The sequence below is a fragment of the Pavona decussata genome, unplaced genomic scaffold (assembly GCF_977016875.1).
Source record: "Pavona decussata unplaced genomic scaffold, jaPavDecu1.1 SCAFFOLD_87, whole genome shotgun sequence".
NCBI classification, from domain to species: Eukaryota; Metazoa; Cnidaria; class Anthozoa; order Scleractinia; family Agariciidae; genus Pavona; species Pavona decussata.
Window position 1 is genome coordinate 1,364,828 of NW_028145504.1, and position 18,327 is coordinate 1,383,154.

The 18,327-nt window shown below is 40.8% G+C and overlaps 2 protein-coding genes across 8 annotated transcripts in view; both read left to right on the forward strand.

Moving 5' to 3' along the window:
• Nucleotides 1-18,327, forward strand: part of LOC146474682 (inactive tyrosine-protein kinase 7-like) — a 71,374-nt gene that overhangs the window by 12,005 nt on the left and 41,042 nt on the right. The gene's annotated exons all lie outside the window — the stretch shown is intronic.
• LOC146474683 (uncharacterized) overlaps nucleotides 1-18,327 on the forward strand; it is a 74,435-nt gene that overhangs the window by 10,052 nt on the left and 46,056 nt on the right. For all 7 annotated transcript variants that reach the window (XM_085116427.1, XM_085116421.1, XM_085116425.1 and 4 more), the window contains exon 3: nucleotides 11,982-12,032. In XM_085116427.1, coding sequence (XP_084972553.1) covers nucleotides 11,982-12,032 — 51 coding nt within the window. The remainder of the gene's footprint in view (nucleotides 1-11,981; nucleotides 12,033-18,327) is intronic.

Sequence of the window (18,327 nt, forward strand, 5' to 3'; positions counted from 1 at the left end):
TTGTAATGGATCTGTGTGCCTCACCAAAGTCTGTGAGCTTGAATTGCCAGTCGTCATCTTTGCCCCCTACAAGAACGTTTGCACTCTTAATATCGCAGTGAATTATACCATTGCTGTGCAAGTACTGGAGCCCCTGCGACATTTGTTGTAAGGCGTCCACCTTAAGATCCATGGGTATTGACTCTTGTAAATCATCTACCATTTCTCGCAAATTATGATAAGAAGCCGTATCTTCGTCAACTTGAACTTCTTTGCTCATCAGCTCCAGCACCAAAGATACTTCTTCATGACATAAGCCGAGACATTTTACAATGTTAGGGTGCGAAAGACGAAGGAGAACGTTCGCCTCTTCAGCAACCATATTTCTGTAAGCTGCTACACCTTTGCTGATTTTGTACTATTTCACAGCCACACTTGTATTTTTCCATTTACCACTGTGCACTCGGGCGTAACTTCCCTCGCCAATTACACCTTCCAGCATGATCTCCGACCATTTTATGTTGTAGTGATCCTCGATGACAGGTGTTTTCGAACATTTAGCTCTAGAGAATGTGATAGAACGCCGTCTATTCGTTTCCTTCGGGGCCTCCATTATCTCCTGGTAGAACGCTAACAGTATACTGATAGATAACAGTAGTAAGTTCAAGAACAGCATACCCTGTGGGAAAAAAATGGGTGGAAATAGGATGAAACGACCATTAATTTAACAAGTGTGTTCATTCGCCTATTTCGGCCGTGTTTCACTGAATTCTTTGTGGGGAAATGCAGTGTATAGGTATAGGGGGACTGTCAGGGCTAACTAAGGGGGTTTTCCAAAGAATACACCTTTATCACTGCAGGGCGTTTCCCAAGAATAGAAATGGAGATTATACTTGCTACAGCATCCAGGAACATAGGTGGGAAGGGTAGGGATGGAGGGACGGAGGCTTGGAAAGGTAGTTGTGGGAACCATGGTTAAGGTGTGAATTGAAGAAATGAAATAGCACTAATAAACTGCCATAAAAGATGACCAAAATAAACAAAAATACATCAGTTAGGGTATTTTTTTTCATGACATTCACAGAAATGCACATACCGTAAAATCCCAGTTATAGGCCCATCCACAAGCAAACAATAAATAACTAAAATAACTGAGCTGGTTATACGGCCACCCGAATATAAGTCCACCCAGTTTTTGGCCCATCTTGCCTATTTTAGGCCTCCTCTTTTCCCCGTACATACTTGCACCTTTCGACCTCTCTGACTGTAGATGCGAATGTAAACCAGCCGTAAATTTCAACGTTTATTTCGACACGAGGCACCGTGAGACAAACTCGCAATTCCAGTTACACCGATGGACCTTCATAAAAGTCAACTTAACTGCCGTACAAACCGTGAAAACTAATAAACCTTAGTGAACTTAAAATTGAGGTAAAAACTCGGTGGCCCTCGTGGTAAACATTAAAGGCCACCTATGCGCATGCCCGAAACTAAATGTCTGCGCAGGGGACCCAGCTGGGAAACGCGAAGCCCAGCAGTAACATGGCTCCCCAAAATGTCCAACATTTTCTACAAAAAGGAACTAATCTTTAGGAAACACAATGTCAATGTTCCATGCTTGGTGAAAACACTTAAAAAAGTTTCTTTCACTGTAAAACTCTTTCTTAACAAAGTTCTGGCTCCTCAGGCTCCTCGTCGGGGAATCCCGGTCTCTCACGCTTCTACGAGCAGCACAAGCTTGTTAACAGGTCTTTCCAGTCTGGATCCATTACTTGTCAACACTGTCACCGAACGTACTTGGTCCTGATCATCAGGGTGAGTTTCCACCACTTTAGCCATGGGCCATCTGTTTCTAGGAGACTGGTTTTCTTTCAACAACACAACATCTCCGACCTGAAAATTTCTTCGTGGCCGAATCCACTTGTTTCTTGCTTGTAACTGCTGCAGATATTCTTTACACCATCTTGACCAGAATTCTTGAGCCATATGCTGTGTACGCCGCCACATCTTTCTGCAGTACAGGTCTTCTCTCTTGAATTCTCCAGGCGGGGGCAGCACAAGTCTTGTCTTTCCTGTAAGCAGCATACTTGGTGATAATGGTAGTGCAGAATGTGGGTCGCTGAGGGTCTCCACTGTCAGAGGTCTGTTGTTGATCGTGTATTCGGCTTCGCAAAGGAAGGTCCTTAACGAGTCTTCGTCCAGCCGACTACCATGTTCTCTGATGAGACCATTCATGACATTTCTGATTGACCTGATTTGTCTTTCCCAGACACCACCAAAATTGCTAGCAGATGCAGGGTTCTTAATCCAATCGATGCTTTCCTTAAGGAGTTCCGCTTTGATCTCCTGGTCATCCATTTCTTCAATAGCTTTCTTGAGTTCTGCTTCTGCGCCAATGAAATTCGTTCCTCTATCGCAGCGGATTTCCCTGACCGATCCCCGTCTACAGATGAAACGTCTGAGTGCATTTATAAACGAATCCGTTTCCAAAGAATCCGCCACCTCTATGTGTACTGCTCTACTTGCTAAGCAAGTAAACAAGGCTCCGTATCTCTTCACGACAGATCTTCCTCGTTGGACGTGCCAAGGGCCAAAGTAGTCGACCCCACAATAGGTAAAGGGTGGCGTTGGCTCTACGCGCGACTTTGGCAAATCTGCCATTTTCTGTTCTCCTTGGCTCCCTCGAAGGTGACGACATGTTACACATTTAGAAATAAACTGTCTGACCATCGCATTTCCGCTAACAATCCAATAGCCACAGGAACGAAGCTCGTTTAAAGTTATCCCTCTTCCGCTATGATGTGTTCTTTCATGAACATGGCTGATAATCAGTGAACTAATGTGGCTTGACTTTGGTAGGATCACAGGGTTCTTTAGAGTGGGGGGCAGATTGGCCTTCCGTATTCTTCCACCAACTCTCATAACACCATCACTGTCTAGCACTGGATCCAACATGCGGAGAGAAGTTGTCTTCTTAAACAGGGCTTTCTTTTCTTTGTCTGACTTACGACTACCGTAGACGACTTTCTCTTGAACGTCTTGCAGACTTTTAATTTCTGACGGGAACTCATTTCTTTGTACGTGCTTTATGATCTCCATTTCTGCTTCTTCTAAGTCAGCTACGTTGACTCGTGTAGAATTGACATCCTTACGTCCGGCAGGTACTTCATCAGATGCCAAACCGCTGGACACTTTTCTCTTGGCTAGGACTCTATCTCTCAGATGTCTCTTGTATTTCAGGCAAAGTGCTACAGCCATCTTTGCTTTAAACCAACTGGAGAATCGTCGAAGTCTCTTGACAATATCACTGCTCTCTTTCACCGTGCTAATGTTAACCTTAACGTTTTTGACTTCAGGGGAATCTGGATCCACGTGGTCTTCATACGTTTCTTCCTTCAGCCAGCTCTTTGCAGGTTCTTTCAGGAAGTCAGGACCCGTGATCCATGCCGCCTTCTCAACAAAGTCCTTTGGAGACATACCTCTCGACCCTTCGTCAGCAGTATTCAATGCAGTTTCCACATAGTGCCATTGTGAAGGAGTAGTGTGCACGTGGATAAGCTGAACTCTGTTAGCTACGTAGGTATGAAAACGACGAGATTCATTACTTATAAAGCCTAAAACGACTTTACTGTCCGTCCAGTAGTAGTCCTTTATGTCCTCATACTCCAATTCATCCTTTAACTTGTCCCCAATATTGACAGAAATTGTGGGAGCGGCCAATTCCAATCTCGGGATACTAACTATCTTCTTCGGTGTTACGCGGGCCTTTCCCATAACAAACGACACATGTACCTTCCCGCTCTCGTCTTCAAGTCTCAAATATGAGCACTGTCCATACCCACACGTCGAAGCATCGGACATACAGTGGAGCTGTGCCGACACAATCTTTCCGAATTCTGCGGGTTTGAAACTTCTTGGCACTGTTAAACTTTCAAGTAAGCAAAGTTCATTCCGCCATTTTTCCCATCTGCTTTTGGTTGCATCGTCAATGGGTTCATCCCAGCTGTTAGACTGACAGATGTCTTGTAATATCTTCTTTCCAACAAGTACTACCGGAGCGATGAAACCTAAGGGGTCGTAGATGGAACTAATCGTTGAAAGGATGCCTCTACGTGTGCAAGGCTTATCCTTAAGTTCAATCCTGAAGTTGAAGGTATCTGATTTGATGCACCAAATGACTCCTAGCGCTCTTTCAATGGGCAACTTATCTTGGCCAAGTGCAAGGCTCTTCACATTCTCCGCTCTGTGCTCGTCAGGAATTGAGTTAATGATGCGTTCAGTGTTGCCCACAAACTTAGTCAAGTTAAATCCCCCATTCCTGCAAACTGCCTTGACGTCCTTCGCTAGATCAATAGCTTTGTCTTCGGTGCTTGCAGATTTTAGGACATCATCCACATAGAAGTTCCTTCTAAGGGTGTTGGCTACCTCAGTTCCATAGTTGTCTTCGTTGTCGTCTGCTGTACGCTGAAGTGCATAGTTGGCACATGCAGGAGATGATACTGCACCGAAGAGGTGCACAGTCATACAATACTCTTCGGCTTTCTGCTCCAAGTCTCCATTTGGCCACCACAAAAATCTGAGGAAACTTTGATCTTCCTTTCTAACTCTCACTTGAAAGAACATCTTCTCAATGTCCGCCATAAAGGCGTACTTCTCCTGGCGAAATCTGGTTAGAACGCCAAGGAGGTTACTTGTAAGATCCGGTCCCTGAAGAAGCTTGTCATTCAAGGACTGTCCTTCAAATGTGGCCGAACAATCGAACACCACTCGTACTTTCGACTTCTGCGGATGATAGATCCCGTGATGAGGAAGGTACCAGGTTCTTCCAACCTCATCTTTGAACTCGTCATTCACCTTGCGAGCATATCCTTTGGAGATGATATCAGACATAAAACTGCAGTAATCTGCACAATATCTGTCATCGGCCTTCAGACGCCTTTTTAGGCCAGTCAGACGCTTTTCTGCTTGTGCATAGTTGTTAGGGAGCTGAACGTTCTGATGCTTAAATGGGAGGGGCATCTCATAATGCAGGTCATCGAGATGAACGATGCCGCTCTCCACCGTTTCGCAGAACTTGATGTCTTCACGTGACATTGCTGTCCCCTTTTCTCGTTCAGAGAAGTCCAACTCGAACATCTGACTAACTGCTTGTGGAGTTATCCGCTCCTTCACCTTTCTCTGTGTGACTAGATATCCCCGAGGGGTAATTATAGTATCTTCAGGGCTAAGATTGATTCGGTTGCATGTAATCTGGCTACTCAGCTGTGGATTACAGAGGGGCCCGTTGACGTACCATCCGAGGAGTGACCGAACTGCGTACGGGTCTGAATCTTTGCCGTAAACGATTTCTCTTGGACGTAGGGCGCTTGGGCAATTCAGTCCAATAAGCAGACCCACTTCGATGTCTGCCATGTAGGGGGGTATCTCTGCACTGATTTTCTTCAAATGAGACATCTTGCAGATTACGTCAGGTCGAGGTATTTCATTGCGGTCTGCTGGAATCACATGCCGCGTAAACGTTCTAGGTAGGTCCAAGATCACGTCCTCTTCTTTAATGTTGGCTACCACCAATCCTTCAATGGCCTTTGTGGTAACACTGCTCGTTCCGTGAATCGTAGTAAGGATAAGGTCAGTGTCATTTCCCTCAATGCCAAGCGCCTTCATTGACTTCTCAGTTACAAATGTCCCACCACTGGCGTTGTCTAGCAGTGCATAGACCTTTATCTTCTTTGCTGGATCACTCTTGTGAAACAAGTGAACTGGTAATATACCCATGTTGATAGGCACATCTCCAGCTTCCGTGACGTTACAGATGGCAGTGCGGTTGCTGCTAACCCGAGGTTCAGCTCCAGGTTGATTATCACTGTCGTTGCTGATCTTCTTCGCCCAATCATAGTCGTGTAGCGATGTGGGGTGTGGCCTTTTGCAAGTCTTACATGTCTGCCGCTCCTTGCAGTTTTTGGCAATGTGCTGATCACTAAAGCAACCAAAGCACAGTTTCTTCTCCACTACAAACTCCCGTCGCTCAGTTAGAGTTTTCTTTAAAAACTGTTCACAATCATTTAGGTTGTGAGGCCTTTTGCATAAGGAACACGACGTGGACTCCTCCTTTCTACCTTCCTGCTTTAATCCCGTGGCAAGGCTTGTTCCTTTTCCTCTGCTACGTGGCCTTCGTCTGAATTTGACATGAGTGGCTTTGTCTTTCTCATCATGATGAGGTTTGGTAACATTTTCTTCTGAGAATACAGGATCTGTGGCAAGCTCAGCTTGTTTGTGGACAAATTGTGAGAATTCCTCAAAGTCAGCTATCCTTCCTTTTTCAATCTTGGTCTTATTGTTCCTTTCAGTCCATTTGCTTCGTAGATGTCTAGGTAACTTTTCCCAAAGCTGTCGCAGTACATGAGCTGTGTTCAAATCGTCCATGTGAGACATGCCTTTCATAGCAGACTTTGCTTGGTCCAGAGCAATAGAGAAATTTTGGAGAGCTGAGCCATCGTTTGCTCTGATTGGTTGCCATGAAGACAGTTTTGTGATGTGAGCATTTGCAATCTTGAAAGGATCTCCAAACTGTCTCTTTAGCAGTCCCTTGGCTTCTTTGTAGGATCCTTCTGATTTTCTCTGAAGACAACCATTAATAACTTCTTTAGCTTTACCAGAAGTGTACTGACCCAGAAAATACAGCCTTTCACAGGAGTCTTCAACCTTTGATTCAATCAAAGACTCAAAGGCAGTCATAAATGCGGGAAATTCCATAGCGTCACCGTAAAACATTGGAGGCTCGGTTGATGGAAGAAGGCTCCTTGCTTGCTGGGAAACCATAATTCGAGACAATTCCGTCTGCTTTCTTTGAATGTCTACAATATCTTGAAAGGTGTTGTCCTGGACTGCCAAGGGATCAACAGACAAACTTGTTGAGCAACTTCGAGGGCTATAAACACGTTGGGGTGTCTGTGGGATCCCCTGTGATTGATCTCTGATAGAATACACAACTGCACGCCCGTCTACGAAATGGGGTTGAGTTGATGAAAGATGTGCACTTGTGGGAATTTCAGTGGGGTTCACTACACACCCAGGAGTCACAATGTCTACATGGGTTTCAAAGTCAAAGCCTGAATTTCCTGATCTGCATGCTGTCATTGGGCTTGTGTAAATGGGGCCTGTTTGCCCTGTAGTATATCCACTAAGAGGATTTGCTTGAGTGGGGTACTGGTGCCCTGAGACATGATTGCCAGAAGAATGTGCTGGAAGAGACTTTGAAGCAGGTTCTAAAATTGGAATGGCGTTTGATGAGGATGAACTAGTCACCATTGCTGCCGTTGTCATCGTTACAACCGACCCTGGGGTTGACAGGGAGGTAATGTTTGTATCCTTCGTAATGTTGGCTGGGAGTAGACTGGACACTGGGAATATTGGAAGCTTTTGTGTCTGTAAACATGTAGGTGTGGAAACCCACTCTTCACTGTTCATTTGTTCATAAATCCTTTCTTCTTCCTTTGCCTTAGCTAGACTTTTCCTAAGCTCCAATTGTTCCTCGGCCATTTTCAGTGCCTGTTTTTCCTTCAGAAAAGCTGCCTCAACTTCTAGAACTGCAACCCTAGTCTTGGCTTTTATCAATTTCGCATTAGATGAAAGTGAAGACAAATTAGAACGTCCAGAGTGATTAGACTTTCTAGAGCGATGAGACTTGTTAGAAGCAGCAGAATTTAATTCAGCAGACTGAAGCTCTTTCGCCTTAGACAAATATTCACAGACAGACTGTTTAAACTTAAACACATCTCCATCATGAACTTCATACCATGAATTAGCACTGGCAATATCTGATTCATTCTCTAACACTTCGAGGAAATTATCCTGAGCAACTTGTAGCTTGAAAAAGTAAATTGTTTAAACCTTCCGTTTCAGATGACACAAACTCAAAATTGTTAAGATCAACAAGAAGAGGCTTCATTTTGTTTATCTGCCTAGTCACGTGGCGAAGAGCCACAGTTCTACGCTCTTTTAACCTTTGTATCTCGTACTGTTTACCTTTATCCGTTGTAATTTTCTTCCTTGCGCCCGATTCTAACTCCGCGGCACCATTCTCCGTCGATTTCTCCTCCATATTCAGTGAACCTTGAACCTTAACTGAATCATGAAGCCGTATTTCTGATGCCGCATCCGTCGGTGGAGTGTTAAGCGGTGAAATGGCGCGAAACGAAGCCGTGTCTATTGAAGGCGAACGCGAACGATAACCTTTGAAAATTCCTTCTTCACCATAAGCCATTGTAGATTCCATGTTTTCGTTTTCCATGCCCGTAATTATCCGTGAAAGTTGCGATAGAAAAACCAAGTAAACGGTATTTATCCTTGTAAACCACACATCCATCGACAAACCATGCTTGAGGTCGAGTTTTTACTGTAGTTGCGAATGTAAACCAGCCGTAAATTTCAACGTTTATTTCGACACGAGGTACCGTGAGACAAACTCGCAATTCCAGTTACACCGATGGACCTTCATAAAAGTCAACTTAACTGCCGTACAAACCGTGAAAACTAATAAACCTTAGTGAACTTAAAATTGAGGTAAAAACTCGGTGGCCCTCGTGGTAAACATTAAAGGCCACCTATGCGCATGCCCGAAACTAAATGTCTGCGCAAGGGACCCAGCTGGGAAACGCGAAGCCCAGCAGTAACACTGACATAAGATTACGACACAACCGATATCTCCTTTGGCTGTATGAATTCACTGATTCGTCTTTGATAAAGTTGTTTTGTACTTGATTGCATTCTTCATTTATAATCTACACCGTCCCTCATTTATTGCTATTCAGCGGTTTCCAAAATGCATTCACGAGAATTTCAACTGGTATGTTCAAACATTTTTTTTACATTATTTACAGCCAGGACTGTCTTTAAATTTGAACGTCTTTTCTTTATCTGATCAAAGTTTGAATCTCCATCCCTGAGTTTCCAAAATATACATTTAAATACAAATACTTCCTTCTTGTTAAAAGCACAAATTGCATCCCTAAATGGGAAGATAACCGAAAGGTGTCATCATACAAATCCATTTGAACTGCGTCGTGCTTTTCGGTGTACTAAATAATTGGTTTTGGAATGCGTTCGTTTGTTATTTTATGCTATTCTGTTTGTTTTATTTGGAACACTTGTAGTGGGTACTTCGTAACAATTCGATAAATTGTCGAACAACATTGTTGCTAAAATTAACAGGGATAACTGAGAAACACTAACCTTGCTAATGAATCAGTGGCGCCATGAAGTCTACTGCAAAGCAAAAAAACAAACAAACATGCAGATGAATTTGGTTTCTACAAAAGGTTTTACTTTTCAAGTGTAAAGTACTATAGATAATACAGTACATTTAAAATACTCGCAGCGATATTGTTTTCCACGAAACAGTACAAATGCATACGATTAGAAGTAATCTTGTATTATCAAAAAATCTGGTATCATATTCAAAGACTCCAAACGTAGATCATTTTGAGTTGATGTTACTGGATATTTACCCGCATTGCAAAGCTTCAAGGAGGGGGGGAGACACTACTATCAGAAGCCATATAGGTATGTGCCGCCCCAAAGGGTATGGTTTTTGAGCCGTTTAGGTCTGAAAACGGGTATAGACTTTTACCATTATGGTCTGAAATCGTGTATGATTTTCAAGGGAACTACGAGAGCGTATTCTCAAGTCAAAGTGAATAAGGGAGAAGGCAGAGTAACTGAAAGTATATCATTCGGGCTGAATTTTGCCCATTCTTTGGTTGCATGGTGTTCACCTCCGTTGATTTCGATGCCAAGCTTTGCACTCAGGTCTGAAAACGGGTGTGGAAAATGACCTGTTTTGATCTGAAATAGGATCAGGATTTGGAGAACAGAGCAGCAAACCCCAATCAAGAATTCCGAAGAGTACCCTCCCACACACACACACACTTCTACACAGAGACACAACCCCCCGGTGCAAAGCTACGGTTATGTTCGTAGAATTCAGTATGCCTCTGAGTCCTCTGACTTTACAAGCATTTAGTTGCATGTGGTCTGCCGATCGTCGTTTGAAGATATAGCTTGTTTAACAATTTCGGTATCCAAATCGACAAAGTAGACAGCATATGCCCCCTTCAACTTTACGATTCAAAGGGGCTTTTTCAAGTCTATCTTGTCCGGCTTGAAGATATTAAAGAGGGAAAAAATAAGCTACCTTACCTGAATATATAAGAAAGGCTTTGCTCATTACAGTCGTGGTACAAATAGGGCGCATTAAGTCGGCATATATCTCCACGAACGGAACAGGATGAAACTACGTGCAATCTCGACTGGAAGAGTACCTTAGCATCTAGTGCCCAGGCTTCACCCAACCACTGCAAAACTAATGCGCGAATTTTTATCACCTGACAAAACTGTTTATTTATTGCGAGTTTATTTATCTTGTCGCCCATTGGTTGTTGGAAGCGAAACAACTCGCTTCTTTCACCTGACAAAACTGTTTATTTATTGCGAGTGTGGATGCGAGACGTTTCGCTTCTTGTCGCCCATTGGTTGTAGGAAGCGAAACAACTCGCTTCTTTCACCTGGCAAAACTGTTTATTTATTGTGAGTGTGGATGCGAGACGTTTCGCTTCTTGTCGCCCATTGGTTGTTGGAAGCGAAACAACTCGCTTCTTTCACCCGACAAAACTGTTTATTTATTGCGAGTGTGGATGCGAGACGTTTCGCTTCTTGTCGCCCATTGGTTGTAGGAAGCGAAACAACTCGCTTCTTTCACCTGGCAAAAATGTTTATTTATTGCGAGTGTGGATGCGAGACGTTTCGCTTCTTGTCGCCTATTGGTTGTTGGAAGCGAAACAACTCGCTTCTTTCACCCGACAAAACTGTTTATTTATTGCGAGTGTGGATGCGAGACGTTTCGCTTCTTGTCGCCCATTGGTTGTTGGAAGCGAAACAACTCGCTTCTTTCACCCGACAAAACTGTTTATTTATTGCGAGTGTGGATGCGAGACGTTTCGCTTCTTGTCGCCCATTGGTTGTAGGAAGCGAAACAACTCGCTTCTTTCACCTGGCAAAAATGTTTATTTATTGTGAGTGTGGATGCGAGACGTTTCGCTTCTTGTCGCCTATTGGTTGTTGGAAGCGAAACAACTCGCTTCTTTCACCCGACAAAACTGTTTATTTATTGCGAGTGTGGATGCGAGACGTTTCGCTTCTTGTCGCCCATTGGTTGTAGGAAGCGAAACAACTCGCTTCTTTCACCTGGCAAAAATGTTTATTTATTGTGAGTGTGGATGCGAGACGTTTCGCTTCTTGTCGCCCATTGGTTGTTGGAAGCGAAACAACTCGCTTCTTTCACCTGACAAAACTGTTTATTTATTGCGAGTGTGGATGCGAGACGTTTCGCTTCTTGTCGATTATTGGTTGTAGGAAGCGAAACAACTCGCTTCTTTCACCTGGCAAAAATGTTTATTTATTGTGAGTGTGGATGCGAGACGTTTCGCTTCTTGTCGCCCATTGGTTGTTGGAAGCGAAACAACTCGCTTCTTTCACCCGACAAAACTGTTTATTTATTGCGAGTGTGGATGCGAGACGTTTCGCTTCTTGTCGATTATTGGTTGTAGGAAGCGAAACAACTCGCTTCTTTCACCTGGCAAAAATGTTTATTTATTGTGAGTGTGGATGCGAGACGTTTCGCTTCTTGTCGCCTATTGGTTGTTGGAAGCGAAACAACTCGCTTCTTTCACCCGACAAAACTGTTTATTTATTGTGAGTGTGGATGCGAGACGTTTCGCTTCTTGTCGCCCATTGGTTGTAGGAAGCGAAACAACTCGCTTCTTTCACCGGAAAAATGTTTATTTATTGTGGTCATAGAAGCTAGATGTTTCGCTTCTATCGCCATAAGCAGTGGAAGCGGGACATCTCGCTTCCACGGCCACAATAATGGAACGCACGAGTCGCTTCAAAAATCACATTATGTTAGAAGGAATTTTTTCGCATATTTTGCTTAATACTGCGTTCCCACTGCAAAGCTGGATTTCGACTGAATCAGGAGACAGATCAATGCGAAAAAGGTGAGAGAGTAAGAAAGAACTTTTCAGTCTATTTTATTCTAACTTTATTAATGTGTCGTAAAATCCAGCACACTAGAATGTACATTAATAGGCCACCTAACTACATAACAATATGAAAGGATACAATACAATCCTATAATATATACAGTTGGTAAAAATGATAAATGATAATTCAAAAATACACATTTTTTTAAAATAAAAAAACAAACGAGGAAAAACTACAATACGGCAGTAGTTATATAGCACACCTTAGGGCGCGACTTTACCGCGCATCCAAAAGGTGTGCTCCCAACCCCAACAAAACCCAACCTAAAAAAATCCACCCAAAAGTAACCCCAACAAAACCCAACAAACATAATTCAGTTAAAAGTGTAAAAAATATATAAAAAAGTAACCTTGGCGCACCAGCTTTTGCGCATGCGCGAAAAATAATATTAAAAAGTTACCTTGGCGCATGCGCATAGCACGCCTTTTGGCGTGAGTCTGTGTGGAAATTTTAAAAACCATAGGGAAAAGTATCAATTCCTGATTCAGTCTTTGCGACCACCAAAACAACTAAATGATGTGTTATTCCCTTTGCGGCTTTCCTGTTAATCAATATACTTATGACCAACATCCGGTTGTGAGGAATTTGCATACATGTTCATTGAGGTGAAACGTGCAGTCACGCTAACCACAACCGCTCATGTAAAAATATCCTGTGATGTAAACGAATTATTTTTCCTGTTTTCACCAAATACACATGCGTACTAAAATTTAACATGAGTGTTACCGGTATGAAATACCACATGTAAAAGCTTTTTTAAACTGTAACATATAAATAGGCTGTTTGGTTGTGATATAAATTGGTTGTGTATGCTCAGTAGTTAACCATTGGAAAAAGCAGGGGCCTTTGGTTACCGAACTGTATACACAACCCCTATAGAATGGTGAAAAACCCCTGCCGTCATTCTATAGGTTGACTAAATAATAAAATAATAAAACTGTCGCCCTAAGATCGGTGGCAAGCTGTTGGGTAGAGCTTAGTTGGGTTAATCCCTTCAGAAGTGCCGGTTCAGCCCACACCGTAGGGCGACAAATACAAAATATGGCTTCAATCAAGGAGTCTGATAGTGCTCAAAAGAGCGGTGTGGTGGAGGGCAAAGCCTTGTAAAGTGGGTAAAATAAAATAAATAAAAAATAAATAAAAAAACCAAAAAAACCTCTCATGAGGGACAGGGTGGGAAAAATTAAAAAAGAGTAAAGTCCCTCATGAGAGGTCTGGTGGCCACCAGTTTTGGTTTTTTATTACATCTCGTGACGATAGCTAATTTGAAGATTAATTAAATTAGCTGTTTTTTCTATTCACGGTCATGAATAGAAAGTCTGTTCAAAATATCTCACAACGCTTTTACGCAAAGATCATATCGTATTTTTTCTCAAACTTGTCAACAATCGGCGAATTGTCGAGAATGAAATCGTCATTTTGTTGAAGTTTTGACAACAGTTCTGACTCGTTGAATTGACCAGATCTGAGAATGTCTTTTATCTGAATCAACAGATGGCCATACGTTTGAAAAGCATACTGAACTTGGTGCAGTCTGATTTCAAGGTTTTTGTGTTTCATATACGCTTGAATAAGCACACTCGCAGACGCGATGGCAATTAGACTGACTCCTGCAGTCGCTATCGAACTGGCTAAACCACCGGTGGCAAACACAATGCTTGAGATATTGCCTGCCAACTGCCACGCTTTCAATCGTTTGTAAGCAGCCTTGTACATCCACATCTTTTTGTGGTACGTTCTGTAATACGATTTCAGTTCAGTTATCTGTGATTCGGTCAACTCTTCAGATATGTGGTTGAAATTGATGACCGATTTTTTTGTTTTTACCATCTTTATTATTTACTCAAGATAAGATCTATTTCTTTTTTCCTCAAGCAAAATCCTGTGAAAGTCTAAACTGTCGACGTCAATAAACTTATCAACCAAACCGATTTTATTGACAAAGCCGTCATAGTCGATTTCAAATTGGTTACTTTGAAAATTAATAGTTCCGCTTAATGTTTTGGTTGCGTGAGCATTATAATTGCCTAGCGCCATCTTGTACAGACGTTGGGTGGCATCATAACATATCCAAATGCACAACTGTTTATTTTTGAAATCGCTTGTGAAACTGATTGACTGTTTTCCTCTTAGAAAGTCGATCTGAATTTGATCAGCAGTAATTAAAAATCTTGGATAAAATTTTATGTGAAACGCTCTCGTGTTAGACCAACTGATTGTTCCTGTTTTGGTTTCATCATGCAAAAAAGACATGAAGAATGTAAAGCTGCTTGATTGATTAAAAACTTTTGTTGTATGGATATGTGTTTTTGTACTGAGTTTCAAACCATTTTTGACGTCATAGTCGTTGATAAAACGATCTGTTTCAAGGATAAAATTAGGTAGAACACTATTTATCACAACACCGCTAACACCCTTGATGAGACCAAAGCGTGATGTTTCTAATAAATCATAGAATTCGGAAAATATACTTCTGTAAGCATGACCTTTCGTGTAATATGACACGGAATCCAAACTTAACTTATTGACAGCGTCTCCATCATCGATCGGGTCGGAAAGATGCACTATTCTTTTGTTATTCATGTCTAGTTCAGTCTGCATTTTCATGTCTCCATTTTCGTACTTGAACATAACATTATCCAACCCATCGTAAATATCTGGATACACACTATCCGACCAATCTTTTACACCGTAAACAACCAGATGGCACTGCACCGGTGTCGCTGTAGCTGTGCCGTGCATCGTCAAATAGATGTAATCTGGAGTTTGTTTGCTGTTGTTATTGAATTGAACCAATAGCTTGCTATAATCAGTGAAATCACGCTGTGTTGATTTGTGGATATACGCAGAAGATGCAGTACATGATAATTGAATATTGGTCATTTCCGGTGGGTAGAATTCAAACACGATAGTGTATGTTCCTATAGCGAGAGAATAAAGATTGAAACCTATCCTTGATCGATAATTATTTGTGCCTGCATCCTTTGTCAAAACTATGCTGTAAGCCTTTTTATTTTGATGCGGGGATTCATTGAAATCAACAATACCATTCACTGTGATATTGTACTCCGAACTGCTCTCGTCACTATCTATAAGATATTTGAATTCATTTGTTTTATGACTGCTTATTAAATGTGATTGAGCCATGTAATCCTTATATTGTTGGGTTAAATTGGCATTGGAATCATTTATCTCTTTGACAACAAAACCAACATTAGCAGATTTATCTGATTCATTAGCTTTTGGTGTTTTGATATTTTGAATATATTGGTTATTCATATCAAGGTTTCCAGTCATTGCAACACTTCCATCTTTTTTCAAATATACACTCAAATCACTTCCAACAGATGGTATTTTAGCTATTTCATTATCAACATATGCTTTAGTGGAAGCATCATTATTATCAACAGGTTGAGCCATACCTTTGATTCTATGATTGTCCATATTGAGGTCACTATTAGATACTTTTTGTAAATATTTTGTATCACAAAAGCCTAAATTGACAACATCAGATGAATTTTGAATATTGTACCCAAGGTTGGTGATTTGTTGATTACCAATATTAAGATCACCAGTCATTGCAACACTGCCATCTTTTTTCACATACGCAGATAAATCAGTTGATGGTATTTTTTTAATCTCATCATCCACATACTTTTTATTCGCCGCTTGATCGTTATTATTGGGTTTTACCACATTAAGATCGAAAAATGTTTTCCGTCCGGTAATATGTTGTTCAGTCGATGTTACCATAATTTCGCTTTTTTTACGGCCACCATAACCATCAAAGTTTTGCAAATCCGGTACATGAAGGTGAATATTGTCATAAGACTGATGTTCAGTCATTAATCTAACACTATTGAAGCTACCAGCACCGTCTGGTATGTCCTGCAGATAGACGCTGTTTGTATGAACGCTACCTGTGTTGCTGTAAATCACTGCTTTATCAGCTTGTACATTACCTGGGGTATTATCTAACGATTGAATTTGACTCTTTGTGACAACATCGTTTGGGTTTGCACCATTTTTTACATTTACGAGTCTTTTACTTTCCATATCGTAATTTCCATTTTCATCCAATTTGAAACCAACACCTGGGAAACCCCTCTCACCTCTCTCTCCTTTTCTGGAAGAAAAATCGTTAAAATTTAAAACACCGTTGTAAAAACTCATTTTATTTAATGATTAGATTATTTCAGTAAAATTTTTTGCGGTGAATTTTCGAGGCTTGTCAGCGTATAAAAAAGTGAAGGGTTCTTGGGTTGCATATTCGTATTTTTCGATATCAATTCCCAAGTCTCTACATATTGAATTTTTTTCCCTCATGTTTGGAAAATCGAAAATGCAATAATGAGACGAGTTTAATCTGATTGTTTTGTCTGTGTTGTAGAAAGACTGAGACAGATAAATGCAGCTGCAGTTTTTGTTTCGAGAGTTTGTGAAATAGTTTCGTATTTCCCTATCATTTGCTGTTCCAGTGTTCAAATAATCATCGAAAATTACCAACTTTTGATTTTCATCATTCATTTCTGACAATGGAATTATCTCATCGTTGCTAGCTTCAATGATATCGTAACCATATTTTTTTGAAAAAGGTTCAAAAATCTTTAACAAATGCTGATATTTGGCTTGTTGCAAGTTTTTTGCATACAAATAAATCTTGTCAAAATACAAAAGCGGCTTCATTATCATGTGAAGTAAAAGATTGGTTTTTCCACTACCACTTGGAGCGCAAATCAACATTCTAAAACATCTGTCCGGCATGTATGGATACAACTTGGTGAAATCACCATTATCTTCTTTTATGTCATAGTTTGGTATTTCCATTTACTAATACCAAACAAAATATTTTTCGATTACGGTTTGTTTTTGATGCAACTCGCAATACGAATCGCAATACGACTCGCAATACGACCCTTTTTCGTATTTAATTTTACATTTTTGGAAAAATTTTGTTGAGTAAAGATAAAATGAGTTTGCAAAATTGGAAAAAACTTGCCGATGAAAAAACAAAAGCAGGTCAAAATATCAACGCAATCAGGAAAGCTATCAAACAAAAAAAGATTGCAGATACAATGGGAGAAGCTGAAGCAGAAAGACTTTTCAGACCCATAACATCCGGTTTGAAGGAATTGGCTAAACCTCAACCTATAAAAAGGATTGCCAGAAAAAAAGCACCAGGAGTTTTTCCCCCAGATTATGGAATAAATACCGAAGATGAAGTTCCAGATTACAATCTTGAAGATTTGTTTGATGAGGGAGTTCAACCGCAAAGTTCAAAACAAATTGTTCCAAAACCACCCTCTTACGATGACGTTCTCAAAGATTTGGAAACAGGAAAAAAGAAACTATCAATTGATCCCGAGTATATGCCGGAACTTGAAGACCGTCCAGAATACGAAGAAGATGAAGTTCCGGATTATTCAATTTTTGATGAAGATAGAATAAATGAGACTTTGGACGAACTTGGTATATCCAATTATGATGATATTGAAGCACAACTCAACAGGTTTGATATGACAGCAAAAACTAGACATACTTATTTATCAAAGAAAATCGAAGAGGCGACCAAAAAAAGACAACAACTTCCAGGATACAAAACACACATTACAAAGCAGCTGAACAAAGGTATGATTAGTCAAGCTGAAGCTCAGTTTGGAAGAAAAGTTATTGATGACACCAGAAAAGTTCTCACCGACTACATTAACTATAATAAAACCAAGTTGAAAACTATCAAAGGATCTGGTCCAAAAACAAAGCGAGGTGGAGGTGTTTTTTTTCTAAACCCAAAAGAAGCCATTAAAAAATTAGAGTTGATCACTGGATCAATTGGTGCTGGTAATAATAGCATACAACTCAGAAACGCTGGTGTTGCTATTCTTGATATTTTATTTAAAAATTCTGCTATCAACAAATCCCAATACAACAAAATTTACAAAAACTTTTTTCATATAGAGTAATAAAATATGCAAAGACAATTGGTTTTATCTTCTCACAGCGTCAAAAATCAAGGACAAAACAAACCCAGCGATTTCACAATCGAATATAACAAAGCGATTCAATTAAATCCAAACAAACAATATGAAATGGGTTTGGATCGAATTATTTCCATGTCTTTCACGTGGTTCAATATTACAGCAGGCTTGAAAAACCAAAAAATAAAATACTCTTCAGATGGCGGAAGTAATTGGAAAGAAATTGTTTTTACTCCAGGCACATGGAACTACGTTGATTTTAATGATTACATCA